Consider the following 16,385-nt stretch of genomic DNA (forward strand, 5'->3'; position numbering starts at 1 on the left):
CTACTCTAAACATCAGGGACTTAACTGTTTTCAGTGCGTGAAATAATTTTAAGGTGATCTAGTACTTTGAAAATTTCATTCACTTAAGAACACTTAAGCCTAAAAATAGCACTATTTTTCAGAGGCAATTTCTCAACAGAAAAAGGCAATGGTAACAGTTCAATTGACGGAAATGGTTGAAATAAAATACCTTTGAGAAGTAGAAAAAAGGTGTAGGAACAATTTTGTAAAAACATAGCACCATTACCTCAACAAATGAGCAAATTTTACATACTGTAATTTTTTCAAATGACTTATTTTCATATTTAGTAGTTCAAGTTCTATAAGCTGTTATATTAAGCTTTCTTTCTAAGAGTTCAACACTAACATCATGTTATTTTACAAAATAAAAAACAATTTCTCAATAAACAGTGACTACTAAATTGTTACAAAGAAAAATTCTTCAATATTTATTTTATTCCATATGTAAGCTTTTTCCCAAAAGATATATTAATATTGCATTACAAACAAGACAGCTAATCTGGTCAGTTGTGAACATATTTGACAAAAACATTTGATCTTCCTACTGTTTTTCATTTACTGGATACATTTCTTTAGCAATTCTATTAGTCCTTTTTCTAAAATCAAGTTAACCAAGTACAGCCCACACAGAAATCAGATGTGAAAGCTGACTTCTATTTTTTAAAGTACCCTCTTAACTGAATGCTGCCAGCAATAATGTAATCAAATTACATTTTGTAATCAAGTGCTGTGTATTACATATATATAGTATGTGTATATATTTTCAATGAATATTCATATAAAATGAATAAACTTAGTACCAGCATACTAAACTTAATATGGTTTATTTTAAATGATTGCTGGTTCCAGATAATTAAAAACCATCAACTCTATGGCAGCAACTATAATACATATATAGTTGTTTGAAAGATGGTTTTAAAGTTTTATGAGTGGAATATTATTTTTTAAAATACAAATGACATTTATAGCATAAGGCTCTGTGGTTGAATAATCAGCAAATTAAAGAAAAATATCAGAGAAAGGTTTTGAAAAATAAAGCATGTTTCCTGTTCAGAGAATTGATTCTTTCCTTCCTAAAAATGGCTAATAGAAATTAAAATGTTGAAACAAAAGGTTCCTAAAATTCCTAGAAAAAAATTGAACTTCAGTAGCAGTAATTAATGAAGTCAGACTATCATGGCAAGCTGAAAATTAATCTGTTGGTGGTCAGAAGATACAACTGCTCAATTTTTAGAGAAGTAAAGTTTATTACATTTGAAACAATACAGCAGAAATCTCAAAAGTTTACTCATAAATATAGTATAATTCTTACAAATCTTCTTTTGAAAATGCAATTCATATATGCTGCAACCTAAGAAGTTTGAATTTGAAATGAAATATGAAGGTAGTAGTCAGGGAAGTCACATCAGAGTGCTTTGTCAAATATCCAAACAAATCAGCACATACCTCTTCCGTGATTCTAAATATATCCAAGTGATTCTAAATATATCCAAGTGAATGCAGAAAAATACATTACTATTTGAGGCAGACCATGCTAAAATATAATTTACAATGATTAGTTTGCACTTAAGATGGTTAATAACGCATTTAAACCAATGAAATGAAGGTTAAGTTGAATTTTGTAGTATTTGCTCAGTCTCTGTACTAAACATTAGTTCATCTGAAAAGTTTGGAAAAAGCAAATAAACTGATACTTCTCTTTATGCTTATCATTTTCTCACTGTCATCTTAAATGCAAACAAATCAATACAGCATCAAGATTTTTTACATATTAAAATGAAGACTAATGACTCGTAGACTGTGTACCATATAGTACTTAATAGATGAGCTTGCAATGACCATCAACTCAATTTTTTAAATAACATCAAGATCCACAAGCCAAAATGAACATTTGATTAAAAAGTTACGTTATTCAAGATAACTCAGTTGTCCTTTTTCTCTTTGAGATTGGGAAGGGCTGGGTCTTTAAAAATCTGAAGAGGAGTTGGTAAGAGGAAAAAAATCCTCAATGCTTTAAAAAAACTCAACTGGTTAGAAGTCCATACGACTACTATGCTGGCATGGACAGAGATGTTTCCTGTCACAGAACTGTTCACTTTCCCATAGAAGTACTTCCTCCAAGCCAACTATATAAAGATGTAAATCAGCTCACCCATGATTGGAACTGAAATAATCCTTCAAAATAGAAGTAAGACACCTCACCCAAAAAGATCTTTTAAATCATTGCTAGCTGAACTGCTATTGGTCATAGTAGTTGGTGGCTGTGCAAAGTTCTGTGGGTTAAAGAAAGGATTACCCTGCATACCAAAAGCAGATTGTCCTATCACGTTCATCTGTGTTCCCATTACTGAACTGCCCATAGCTGGAGAACCCTGCGGATGTACAAACTGATTAAGCCACTGATTTGGTTTCTGTTGTGATAATTGGTTCATGCTAACTTTGGGTTTCTGAGGGCCAAAGAGATTATTAAGGGCAGACATATCTGTGGGTCTTTGTTGGGTCTGCTTCGCACCAGCAGGAGGAACACTCAAAGCATTGAAGTTTGGCAAAGTGGGAGGTGTTCCCAGAGTCATCTTGGTCACTCCAACTGTGCTTGGACTACTGTAGAAGTTCTGGTTTGTATTAATGGGCATGTTGAATCCTGAAGTCTGAAAGCCCATATTGGCATTTAGGCCATTTGTCACATTTCTCTTTGTATTATCAGTTGGTGTAGAAAACATCATGCCAATGCCCATGGAAGGAACAGAAGTGAAAGTACTTGAAGCAGAAGATTTAGGGGTACTAACAGAAAGGCTGGTCAAAGATGACATATTATCCATCAATGTGTCTGTCAAGTCCTTCGTCTGAAAAACATGAGAGAATTACTTTATCTCTAAGAAATATAAATTACTTTATAATTAGTAAACATTTGACAGATTAAATTATAAAGGACAAGTTAGAATTAAGCTCAATGGTCTACACCAAATTAGCAAACTATAGCCCGCAGGTCAAATACAGCCTGCCACCTATTTTTGTACAGTTTTTACAGATGAATATTTGCAATCGATTTGATGATAGGGAACACTAACTTTAAACTCCAATTAAGCAAAATATTATCTTGTCAAAAAAAGAATCACATTCCTCTTATTCTATATTACAAAAAATATAGTAATTTTTTACTATTATTTGTATAGTTTGAATTTCATCAAAACTTCACAGGAATTTGTTTATTCTTAAAAAAGTACCTACAAAATATTCTCAATTTTGCCTCTTGGCCCGCAAAGATGTTTTTCTCAGAGAAAATGTTAGTGATTAAGAGGTAACAAAAAAATAATTTAAAGAAAGGTTTTAAGATAAAGCTATCTCTGAAACCAGTAACAGTGTAAACTCTCTACAAGCAGGGCCCTTATTCACTGCCATAGCACCAATACCTGGAACAGTGCCTGGAACACAGGAGAAAACAAATACTAGCCAGGTAATGTAGTTACATCTTAAATCAAGTTACAAATCTAACTATAATTGAAAAGTCAAACACAGAAAATAAATTTAGCTCAAAAATATGTTAAGAGCATGAATATAATATTCTGATCATTTCAGAGTGAACAGAGTTGAATGAGTACTATGAGTCCTAATCTCTTTTAAGAACCCTTCCTATTCTTCTAGCTTCTTCTTTATTGGTAACAAGCATTGTCACAAAACATTATACATTAGGCAGGTTATAGCTGAGTTGGAAAATCGTTTATGCCCACACTTCTTAGAAGCCACATATTAAGGTATTATTTGAGATATATTTTTATACAAATACTAGCAGACTAAATTCTATACCACCTTACTCCTTAACAGTAGTATTCTTGAAATTACGCAAAGGAAATGAACTCTGACCTGCTTAACAGTAGCAACAGGTGTGTGCACTTGGGGTTTAAGAGGCTGCTGGCTTTTCAACTTCTGTGCCTGCTCTTGTTCTTTTGCTAATTTTTGTTTTTCTTCAAGTGTAAGTGATGCCTTAAAACAAAATAAAGCAAAAAATCAACTGGCAATTTCTTAAGTCCATTTGTAAAACAAAAGATAATCTCTTTGGGTAAAGGACATCTTACTACTTCACTGAAAAGCAAACTACTCTTGTCTTGGTGATTGTCACAGTAAGCTGTATTTCAAATTACTATATAACTTAACTTTAGATAAAAACTCACAGGATCTGTGCAAAAGTATTTCCAGTATGAAAATAATTATTATTTTTAAACCATTCATTAGAATCACTTTTTTCCAGACAATGACAATAAGATTTAGTGATTTCATTCTTGAAAATTGGGAAATCTTTTTAAACTCTAATCTATCTCACCCCAAGAATATTTTAGGAACTCACAGAAAGCGAAGAACGAATGAAACAACATTAGCAGTTCTTTCACTGCTGATGTCTACAACAAATTTGACATCTTGTCTTTTATCAACTTAGCTAAACTAAAAGCTCACAATGTTCTCTTACAATTTAGTAAACTACTATGTCCAGTAGTCCCTTAGCTTTACACATACAGGTATTCACATTTATGAATGAATAGAAGAATGCCCTCAGCAGAAGTCACAAACTGACTTAAAGTTTTTTTTATTGGATGCTAACCAAGAGGAAAGTATCCTATTACAGTTTAATATTCAAAATCAGAGGGGGAGCAAAATTTTAGCAAGAAATAGAGAAGAAAAAAATGTGCTCAGATTTTTTATCTACTTATGAGATGGAATCAGATCTATTTTGAAAATCTTCTTTAAAATATTGTTGGTCTGCCATTAGTAAGTCATGTATACATCATGTACCCCTGCTGGGATAAACCAAGAAGGGTATATCATCACTTCTGTAGTATGACTGCCAAAAATGTACAACTTTAATCCAATTATGAGAAAACATGAGACAAACTCAAACTCTGTGAAAGTGTCAAAGTGAAAATCTGATGGACCATAAAAGTTGACACCGTGAAATGACAGGAGATGAGGTTGCTAGGCTCAAAAAGAATGGAAAGACTTTGGAACTCAAACTGTTGGGAATGTAGTGAGTGGGAGGGAAATTAAAATACTGAAGAGCAACAATCGGAGACAGCCTAAGATAGCCGGACAGCAAAAATCTATAGTAGAATCCATCAACACAGGAGCAGAAGCAGAGAAGAGAGACAGTGGGATTCACCAAGGGGTGTGACTGGCAAAGTACAAGAGAAAGGACAAAGGAGTCAAGGAGTCTATAAATATTACCTTGTGGCAGGTCAAGTAGTAATGGAAGCTAAAAATCTTAAGTACGTTTATTCTCAAAATGGGTTAGGGTCATGTTTAACTGATAAAGGAATTTCAGAAAGATAATTACAAATGTTTCTTGTTAAGCTGCTGAACAGTATTTCCCAACAAAAATCTGTGGTTTACAGAAGTCCTACAGCATAAATAAGACGGCTGAAAGAACAATAAGGAAACTCACTCTTTTATGTTTATTCTGTAACCCGTCCTCTTTATTTTCGGACTCACTGCCAGTCAGAAGGTCTGCTCCAATGTTGTTAAAAACCTTGTCAATTTGCTGAAATAGAAAAATGTCAATAATTTAACTAATTTCAATAAAAATGTGATTTTGCTGCTTAAAGATTAAAAGCCCTCCAAATGAAGCATATTTTCTGCAAAAATTAAGCTTCTTCTTACCTGATTCCCAATATTTGTAACTTTTGTCTCCTCAGAAACATTCATTTGATTTCCTATATCCAAAGATCTGTAGGAGAGTTGAATTATGATAAAACAATAAAAAGAAATGCATATTTTTAAATACTCATGCCAAAAATTATTTATCCACATGGAATTTATTAGACCCCAATTAAACTCTTTAAGAAGAGTCATCTTTTCCATTATTTTCTACTGTTAATGTTTGCTTGCCCCAAAAATAACATTTGTATGTAAGTCCATTTCTTAAACTCAACATTTGGGATTTACTGGAGAATTTATTCAAGGTGTCATAAAACCAGTCAAGCATGGTTCTCTTATCAAAGAGCTTAACATCTCACTCAAAAACAAGATATAATATGGGGAATTCAATGTGATTAAGTTCTGAGTCTGTGATACTAACAATGAATGCTATAATCACTGTTATGTGAGCCAGATCTATGTCCTGAGAAATAGGTAAGATTTAGATACGAGGAAGAAAAAGGAAGGGTTCATTTCCCAACTCAAATATAAATACTTGTTATTAAAAATTTATTTCTACCTATAATGCATTTTAAAAATTATTTCTCCAGATTTTTACGTTAACATAGTCAATCCATCAAACACCACATACATACACACTATAGAATACTTCAAGCATACAAAGGGCTACTTCACCTATTTCTATACCATGTGTATTTACTTTAAGTCTTCATCTTGTGGGTAGAAGCTAAAGAGTTTCTACTTGGGGACCCTGTTCACGATTTATATCAATTTTACTGATTTTTAGATGTTTTTTGGCTCAGGATCAAACTTTAATAGGTATCCTAAATTCATGTGTTTTACTATGGAGCAAAGAATATAGTGGGGCTTTGATTTTAATAAACTAGATTCAACAGTCAACGATTTCCATCTTTGCCTTCTTTGAATACTAGTTTTCTGCAAATAATTTAGAAAATCCTCCCTAAAAATAAAAAGAGGTGAATGTTGTGATGCTAAATATGAAATGAATGCTCTATAAATGTTTCTGGGGCTAGAGATGAGGGAATGAAAAAAAAAACCAAAACACTAGAAGTTCATAAATTTAAAAAATTTTCATAAGTGGTGCTTTTAGTTTTCAGCAACCTGAGTTTACAATGCTAGTGGCTATTGCTGACAAGAAATTTTTCAGAAACAGAATTTTCTTTATGTAGATAAAATGCTAAAATTATATCATATTACACTTTTGTACTCAGAAGTGACACTAGATTTTTCAACCACATTCTATTTTAATTCAGTTCAACTTATTAACATGATGGTAAATTTTGAAATGTTTTACATATGGTCAAATTTAAACCCAGCAAGTTTTCTATTCCATATTCCAGAAAATCAATCATAAGACAACTATAATTTCACTCCTGGACCACATATAATTCATGTGTAACCTACTTACTTCTGCTGTTCTTGCATTATATGAAGTTGTTCCAGTTTAGTCTTATGTTCAGACTCCAATCTATTAAGCATTTCTTTTATGACGGAAATGAAAGAATTGAACTGGTATAATGAGAAATTGATATGGTTACAATGTTTCAAGTTAGCAGCAAATGTAATCAATTAAGATAATTCAGTAAGTTAATCATAATATTCTCCATTTTTACCAGTAGAATAGGATCCAGTCATAGTGCTGATATTCAATAAGAATGATATATTTAAATTTGGCATATCATAGCAAGCTTTTATAACATCTTTGGTGATGATGATAGTTGATGAGGCTTTTAAGTTCCAGAAAACATGTCTCAATAATGAGTTTTATATCCAGAGTTGCTTAATAGCTATTATGCAGGGGCCTTGTATAAATTCACCCCTAGCAGTTATATATTGATCTTCTTGGGATAATTCAAAATTAACTGTCTGAATTTGTGCCTATCTAGAAATAATCCATTTAATATGCATAGAAAATTCCTGCTTATTCAGATCGCAATGACACATCTGGCTAAAATAAATCCTGTTTTCTGATAGTCGAAATATTAAATGTACATAATCCAACTTTCAAATAATTAGATTTCATAAAGCATACCTAGCACTATGTCTTAACATAGTTTAAGCTTTCGTTAACTTTGGTCAACTGCCGATCATTCATCCCTATGGTACTTCAGGATCATCATAAACAACTTATTTGAATAACACCATATGTTACAGGAAGAATCTAGAAATGGCTCTCCTCCTTTCCCCAAATCTTATAACTACATCTTTGTGTTGAGTGTTCATACATACACTATTTTATTAATCCTCACAACTCTTCAAAGTAGGTTCATTAATATTTCTAATCTACAAATGAGGAAACTCAGGCTCAACGAGAGGTAAAGCAACTCAGAGATGCTAGAGAGCTCATATGGCAGAGATAGAATTCATTCGAAGCCTGTCACCAAAATCTGCACCGTTTTCTACTACATTATATTGCTTTTCACCATGCTCTATCAGCAGCAGCTTCTTCATCTTATGAGAAAGTCAAAAGGCATGTTTCCAAAGCAGTTTACTATGACTGACTTTCCACTGATTAGGGTTCCTAAAACTTTTTATTGAAGTATAATATACTAACAGAAAAGCCTACATGTCAAAGCGCACAGACAAAAAAAAAAAAAATCACAATTCACACAAATTGAACACACCCAATGTAACTAGTAGCCAGATAAAGAAACAATATCGGTCCAGGCATGTGGCTCACACCTGTAGTCCCAGCACTTTGGGAAGCCAAGGCAGGAAGATCACTTGAGCCCAGGAGTTTGAGACCAGCCTGGGCAACATGGAGAGACCACATCTCTACAAAAAATACAAAAATTAGCCAGGAGTGGTGGTACATGCCTGTAGTCCTAGCTACTTGGGAGGCTGAGGTGGGAGGATCACTTGAGCCCAGGAGGTCAAGGCTGCAGTGAGCTGAGATTGTGCCACTGCACTCCAGCCTGGGAGACAGAGTGAGACCCTGTCTCAAAAAACAAAAACAAAAACAAAGCAAAATCGTTGTCAACATCCCAGAAGCTTCCTTATACTCCCTTCCAGTCATTTTCCACCCTCATACTCTTTGGGTAAACTTTATTCTGACTTCTAGCAGCATAGCTTAGACTGTTGTACTTTATATAAGTGGATCATTCAGCAGATCCTCTTCTATGCCTGGCTTCATTCACTCAACATGTTTGTGAGATTCATCCGTATTGTTAAATGTAGTTTGTGCAGAAAAGAGTTAACATTCTAGGCCTAAACTGCTATCCTCGAAAACTCCTGCTTGCAAAATTGGCCTTTAGCTGGTGTCTGGGAACTGTTTCAGAAAGGTTCCTATTATTAACTGGTAACAGTGGCTTACTTGCCTAAACTGTTTGTACAAAGAATATGTTCTATGCTGAACACCTGCTTTCCTTCTGGGAGTTTGGAATTTGAGTACATGCCAGGCAGAGGGTGTTACTTGATCAGCCCTCACTGAAAACTCTGGACACTGAGTCTCTAGTAAGTTTCCCTGGTTGGCAACATTTCACATGTATTACCACAATTCATTACAAGGGGAATCCTGTGTGATTTCACTGGGAAAAGACTCTAGAAGCTTGTGCCTGGTTTCCCTAGACTTTGTCCTATGAACCTTTTCCCTTTTCTGATTTTGCTTTATATCTTTTCACCACAATAGAGCACAGCCTGGGCATAACTATATGCTGAGTCCTGTGAGTCCTCCTACTGAATCATCCATTCTGGGGGTGGTCTTAGGAACCCCCCTCAAACATAAGTTATTGATTATTCAGTGGACTGCTGCAGGGCATTTGCTGTTTTTTATTCAAATGCTGAAAATGTATTTTCCTAAGTTACTTATCGTTGTCACTTAATGTATAATATACTTAAATCATCTTAAATCAGAAAGGAACTAAGAAGGCAGTCTTAAATGAGAAACCCTGACCATGAAACAAATGGGAAGGCAGACCACATCCATGCTAAACTACTGTAAAATACAAGAAGATACGAATCAAAATATTTGTTGATGAAAACAGCCACCCCCCACCCCAAAAAAAGCCCCACTAAGCTGAAGTAAATTAACACAACATTTCGAACGGAATTAGAGACAGGGTCTTGCTTTGTCATCCAGGCTGGAGTGCAGTGGTGCAATCTCAAATCACTGCGATCTTCACCTCCCAGGCTCAAGCAATCCTCCTACTTCAGCTCCCTCTGGTAGCTGGAACTACAGGTGCACACCACCACACCTGGCTAATTTTTGTATTTTTGTAGAGAAGGGGTTTCACCATGTTGCCCAGGCTGGTCTCAAACTCCTGAGCTCAAGTGATCCACCTACCCTTCCCTCCCAAAGTGCTGGGATGACAGGAGTGAGCCTATATATCCTAAAATAAGCATTTGGGAATATTTAAAAACACTAAATCAGAAACATGAGAACTAAGAACAGAAATGACAAAAAGCTGAAGGCTGTTTTAGGCATATTATCCTATTCCTCCCCAATATGCACTGTCTCCCTTCTTGCCCACCCTAACCTCAACTCTGCTATCCAAGATATGAAGAAATTACCAAACCAAAAATTAAAATCTAGGGAGCCGGGCATGGTTGCTCACGTCTGTAATCCCAGCACTTTGGGAGGCTGAGGCAGGCAGATCACTTGAGATCCAGAATCTGAGACCAGCCTGGAACATAGTGAAACCCTGTCTCTGCTAAAACTACAAAAATTAGCCAGGCATGGTGCCTCACGCCTGTAATCCCAGGTATTCGGGAGGCTGAGGCATGAGAATTGCTTGAACCCAGAAAGCAGAGGTTACAGTGAGGTGGGATTGCACCACTGAACTCCAGCCTGAGTGACAGGGCGAGACTCCGTCTCAAAAAAAGAAAAGAAAAAGAAAAAAATTAAAACCTAGGAACAAATTTTCAGAGGCTTACCCTGTTACTTCAAATGAAATGTTCGTTCTGATTAGTTTTATAAATTTCTCTACCTCCAAAACTCTGCTCACTCAGCACTCTCCCCAATGCCAAAAGCTCTCATATTCCAGCTTTCTGCTTCCCTCATTGCTGTAATTCACTCTCAGTTCTAAATCCTCCCTGCCTATCCATCTCTGATGCTCTCAGTTACACAGTAACCCAACTCAGTCTTTTCCATTATATTTCATTAAATACTAGTTCTGTTGTGAACAAAAATGACTCATCTCATCTCTATATCTCAATTTTCTCTCAATTCAATTAATATTTTTGCTTCTGTCATTACACTAAGTGCTGGGGCTATAATTAAGAATAAGCTCTAATAACCAGTCTTTGAGGAGTTTCTAATCTTCAGGAAGAATCAGTCACATAAGAACACAGCTGTGACAAACAGCAATAGAGGTATGCAGAGAGACAATTCCATAATAATCTTTGGACACATTATTCCTTTACTCAAACATTTACCACACCTTGAAAGTTCAAATACCTAAACCAGACAGGCATTTAAAGTCTACCTATTCTAGTCTCAATTTATCTTTCTCCCATTATTCTCCTACTGTATTATATATATCTCCCAATCAAATTGGATTATTCCTTCCCAGTGGTATATAGACTCTTAAAATGGTCCCCAATTATCCCCTCTTCCTGCCATTCATGCCCTTGTGGAATCCCCTATCTTTGAGTGTGGGCTGAACCTGTGACTTGCTTCTAAAGCAACAGACTATGGCACAGGTGATGGGATATCACTTCCTTGATTACAAGAGACTGTAATTTCAGTCTTGCTAGCAGACTCTCTTTTGCAGGCTTTGATGAAACAAGTTGCCATGTTGGAAAGTCCCATGTGGCTAGGAAATGACAGTGGCATCCAGCTAATAGTTAAGAACGGAGGCCCTAAGTACAACAGCCCAAAAGGAACTGAATCTTGCCAACAACCATGTAAGTGCGCTTAGAAGTAGATCACTCCGTAGCTGGGCCTTGAACGAACCCCAAGTCCTTGACTACAGCACTGTGAGAAACCCTGAGCAGGGAATCCAACTAAGCCATGTTCTGGCCTGACCCACAGAAGCTGTGAGATAATAAATGTGTGCTGCTTTAAACCCCTAAGTTTGTGGTGATTTGTTCTGTAGCAATCAATAAATAATGAATATACTCCCCAAACACATTCTATAACTTTGTTCTTCATTCATGCCAATTTCCCAGCCCCAAATTTAAAGTAGTCCCAAATCCTATATATTTTTCAACATCCTGCTCATTTACTATTTACCAATGACGTCTTTAACAATCTATCCTTCCACCCACAAACTTTCTTCATTTAGTTCTGTGGCATATTCTCCCTCCACCCTTTTTTTTTTAACCAATCTTTGTAATATATTTATATATCTAATGCAAAGAAAAAAGTAAGCTGAATAAAATGAATAAAGCACAAAAATACTCCTACCTGATTAAGATTAAGATTGTTTTCAATACTCAGGGGAATAAGATGAGGCAACACTTTTCCGGCCAGCTGCTCTTTGGTGATTCCCAACTTCTTATGAGTAAAAGTACACTTGTAAATACCTGATAGAAAAGAATGTGACAAATTTTATAAGTTAACACCATAAATTCATAGAAATCATGAAAATAATATATGTATATGAAATTCCTTGATAATCTGCGTAGTACAAATTTTTCCCAATCAATGCCTAGAATAATGATGTTCTTACATATGAATCAGAATGATTTCAGCCTTTATCATCAGGCCAGATTTAAACACCATGACATATTTATCCTGTGTTCTTTTGGTTTAGGAGTACATTTAATGATAGCATAACATTAGAAGCTTATCAGAACCAGGTTCAATTCTTACTGTGTGGCAGTAAGGTTACAGAATGGCCTTCTATTCTGAAACATCTAAATATATATTTCAGAAATCATACTCAAGGTATCTATTTCAAAGGATGTAGTATAGGTACAGTCAAAATATAAGTCCTACACCTTTATTCACTTCTTCAGCAAATCAAACTCAACATGTTTGAAATTTAATAACTGAATTCAACTCCACAAAATCCTTCCCTATTGTCTCACCTATTTACTCCATCTTCAAGATCCCACTTGTTACAGCTATCCACAAAGCCTTCACTTGGTAAACTGAGTACATTTCCTCCTCATTCTCTGAATGCTTTTGAGTTCTAAGTGTTTTGTATATAATCCAAAGCTTTGTGAAATACCATCCCCCATTATTCTGTTAATGTGCACATGACTTATATACCCAAAGAGTAACTTTATTGGGCACCTACTAAATGCTTATTTGCTGAGCACTATGCTTGTTACTTTCCCTTTGTTTCAGTGAAGTCTCATAAGAATCCTAAAATGACGTTAGTTTCATCCTCATTGGATAAATAAACTTTTCAAAGTCACCTCAAGAACTGACAGAGCCAGGATTAGAGTCAGGGCTCGAATTTCTACTATGCCAAACTCCTGCTCAAAAAGACTTCTTTTTTTTTTTTTTGAGACAGGGTCTTGCCCTGTTGCTCATGCTGGAATGCAGTGACACGATCATGGGTCCCTGCAGCCTCAACCTCCCTGGCTCATGTGATTCTCCCACCTCAGCCTCCCAAGTAGCTGCGACTACAGGCACATGCTACCACACCTGGCTAATTATTGTATTTCTAGTAGAGATGGGGTTTTGCCATGTTGCTCAGGCTGGTCTTGAACTCCTGGGCTCAAGTGATCTGCCCACAATGGCCTCCCAAAGTGCTGGAAATACAGGTGTCAGCCACTGCATCCAGCCAAGAAGACAAACTTCTTTCTGCACAAAAGATTCATGCGATATCCCTAGAGTACCTTCCATGTCTACAGAGGTCCACAATAAATACTTGCTAACCATTCCCACAAATATTTACTGAGCAGTTTCTGCAAGCCAAGCACTACATTAGGTGTTAAGAATACATGGATGAATAATATAATTTTTCTTAAAAATCAACGAAGAGCCAGGCGGTAATCCCAGCACTTTGGGAGGCTGAGGCAGGTGGACACAAGGTCAGGAGTTCAAGACCAGCCTGGCCAAGATGATGAAACCCTGTCTCTACAAAAAATACAAAAAAATTAGCCAGGCGTGGTGGCAGGTGCCTGTAATCCCAGCTACTCAGGAGGCTGAGGCAGAGAATTGCTTGAACTTGGGAGGCAGAGGTTGCAGTGAGCCAAGATGGCACTGCTGCACTCCAGCCTGGGCGACAGAGCGAGACTCCATCTCAAAAAAAAAAAAAAAAAAAAAAAAAAAAAATTAACAAACAACCTTAAATTAAATAAAAAATGAACTTGTTAATGTTTTCATGACTCTATAGCTATGCCTATTTTATTAGTGCAGCAGACCCCTGGCATTTCCAGATTGGACTTCTATAACTTTAACCATATATAAATGATTTCAGAGTTTCTTAGTAATTTGTAATTATGCTGAGAGAACAGAATGTCTTATAAGGTTAACATGCTTCATCAGCATATCACTTAGCCACAAAATATACTAATTAAGACTTAAACATATTAGAAAACCAGCTCCTACCAATTATCACTTGTATGATCTTGAATCACTTATTTCACCTCTCTGAGCCTCAGTTTCCTTGTAAAATAGAAACATTAGTACCTATTTAATTGAATTTGGGGAAGAATAAAATAAGGTAATGCAGAGAAAATACTTTGCCTCTTACAAATTGAGTATGAAATAAACCTCAGATATTACTACTAAGACCAGTATCAGCATTTCCAGTAGCTCTGTTTGCCTCTCTCACTTTGTGCCATTTTACGGGGAAAACTACATGCTATCATGATATTTGTAAAGCTAGAATTCTTAAATATCTTATTCCTTTATAAATGTCAAGATTCTACTGCTTTTGCTAAACTTAAAGAGAAAAGTTATATTATGGTATTTATCACATCATTCTTCAATTATGAAATGCTATATACATGAAAGGAGAGTATAATGGTTTTATAGACTGGAAAATTTATTTGCATGATAAAATAGCATCAAATGACATTAAATTTTCAGCTACCTAAAATTCCCATGAGGACCGCAGGTTCCTTGGATGGAATTTGTTGTAAGAAGGGTAGGATATCATCAAGTACAAACCACTTATCCAAGTATTCCAAAATCTTTCCTAAGCACACTAATGAATTTACACGAACCTATTAAAAGAGGTAAACTGCATTAGTCATTTAAAGTTTTCAAAATCTAGAACAAAATATTTAAGTGTAAACTTAATCTTCATATAAATATGTTAAAGTCTCAAGAATAAATGTAGATTTAGAAGCTCTCATCCTTTATCAACATAGGAAATTCACTTATTTACTAATTTTCCTGGCTTATTTCACAAAGAATTTATGATTGCTTCACCAGGTCACTAGTGAGCTAAAGACAAGGAATGACTACAATTTTGTAACATTTTAAAGTGATTAAGATTTGAGAAACTTTTACTACATATGTGTTACTATCATAAGAACACTCCTTTGGGGACATTTGAATAATAAAAAGGACTACATTCTTTGCACCAAGTGATCATTTTCACCCACATTTCAGTATTTTACTCTAACTTGGGTTCAATTCATTCTTAAACTAAATATTTTAACATGTGAAGGTGTCCATACATTTGTTTTCTATTTCTAAATAGGCAGTTATTAAGATCTCTTATTTAGAAGCTTTTATCAAAATTCCATATGCACTTGACTATTTGATAAATACATCATACCCTACTTCTATTTGGAATTTCTTAAGATAGAATATCTTTAAGTCAGGACCATAGTATTAACAAAACTCCAGTTTTCAAAAAAAAGTAAACCAAGAAAGGCAGAAAATAATTTTGTTGGCTAATAAAGCACCATAGTTCTACAGGAAAAATGGGGGAAAATTTCCATTTCTAAAAAACAATGTACAATTGTTTTCTGAAATTAAAACACAAGAGATATTATAAATTCAAAAAGGTATCTGAACGCTTAACTTGTACTCATAATTCGTTTTATAAAAGGAACAGCTGCATTCTACTGAGATATATATATATTTAAAGCAAAACTGAAAATACTAATTTTATTTACTTTTAGGATATATAAAATATTAGTCATGTAAGTAATGAATAAATATAGCTCTTGGAGGATTTTACCTAACTCTGTGTAGAATTTTTAAAAATTTTATTTTCAGCGAAGAGTATTAAGATACAATTCTAACTCACGATTCAGGAATTTCCTAAGCAGAATTTTAAACTTTTAGAGATACAGGACTATTAATACAATTTGGGAATTCCTATTTGCCACTCTGAAGGTAGGCAGAAGCACTGAAAATACTATCCAAAATCCACTTAAAAGGTGACATATAAAATGTAAATCCGTTCCTAGTTATTGTTCTAAATATAAGTACATTCATTATAACTTCTTGTAAACAACATGCCTTAACAGCCAGATGGCATCTTAAAAAGAAACATATATATAACTGGGCAGCAATTCACATCATTTAAGTATCCATGTTTCCCATTTCTACATACCCCTGCATATACTCAGAACTGAACTAGAACAGGGACTCTTGTTTTGCTTTGGTTTTGGATTTTTTGGGGGGGGGTCAGGGAGCGGCGGGGGCTTGCTCTGTCACCTAGACTGGTAGGCAGCAGCACAATCACAACTCACTGCAGCCTCGACCTCTTGGTCTCAAGTGATGCTCCTGCCATGCCACCAAACCCAGCTAAATTTTTTTATTTTTAGTAGAGATGAGGTCTCGCTGTGTTGCTCATGCTCGTCTTGAACTCAGTGCTCGAGATCTACTCACCTCGGCCTCC

At 35.2% G+C, this 16,385-nt stretch overlaps 1 protein-coding gene across 3 annotated transcripts in view; it reads right to left on the reverse strand.

Moving 5' to 3' along the window:
- Positions 1-422: 422 nt before the first annotated feature.
- Positions 423-16,385, reverse strand: part of SCYL2 (SCY1 like pseudokinase 2) — a 72,191-nt gene continuing 56,228 nt past the window's right edge. For 2 of the 3 annotated variants that reach the window (XM_032168909.2, XM_032168910.2), the window contains exons 12-18: positions 14,619-14,751; positions 12,032-12,150; positions 7,094-7,194; positions 5,668-5,734; positions 5,453-5,548; positions 3,883-4,002; positions 423-2,864 (exon numbers count right to left, since the gene is read on the reverse strand). In XM_032168909.2, the coding sequence (XP_032024800.1) occupies positions 2,220-2,864; positions 3,883-4,002; positions 5,453-5,548; positions 5,668-5,734; positions 7,094-7,194; positions 12,032-12,150; positions 14,619-14,751 (1,281 nt within the window). In that variant the 3' untranslated portion in view covers positions 423-2,219. The remainder of the gene's footprint in view (positions 2,865-3,882; positions 4,003-5,452; positions 5,549-5,667; positions 5,735-7,093; positions 7,195-12,031; positions 12,151-14,618; positions 14,752-16,385) is intronic. The other variant, XM_058424999.1, reaches the window with a different exon arrangement.

Source organism: Hylobates moloch, unplaced genomic scaffold, assembly GCF_009828535.3.
Source record: "Hylobates moloch isolate HMO894 unplaced genomic scaffold, HMol_V3 SCAFFOLD_12, whole genome shotgun sequence".
Lineage (NCBI taxonomy): Eukaryota > Metazoa > Chordata > Mammalia > Primates > Hylobatidae > Hylobates > Hylobates moloch.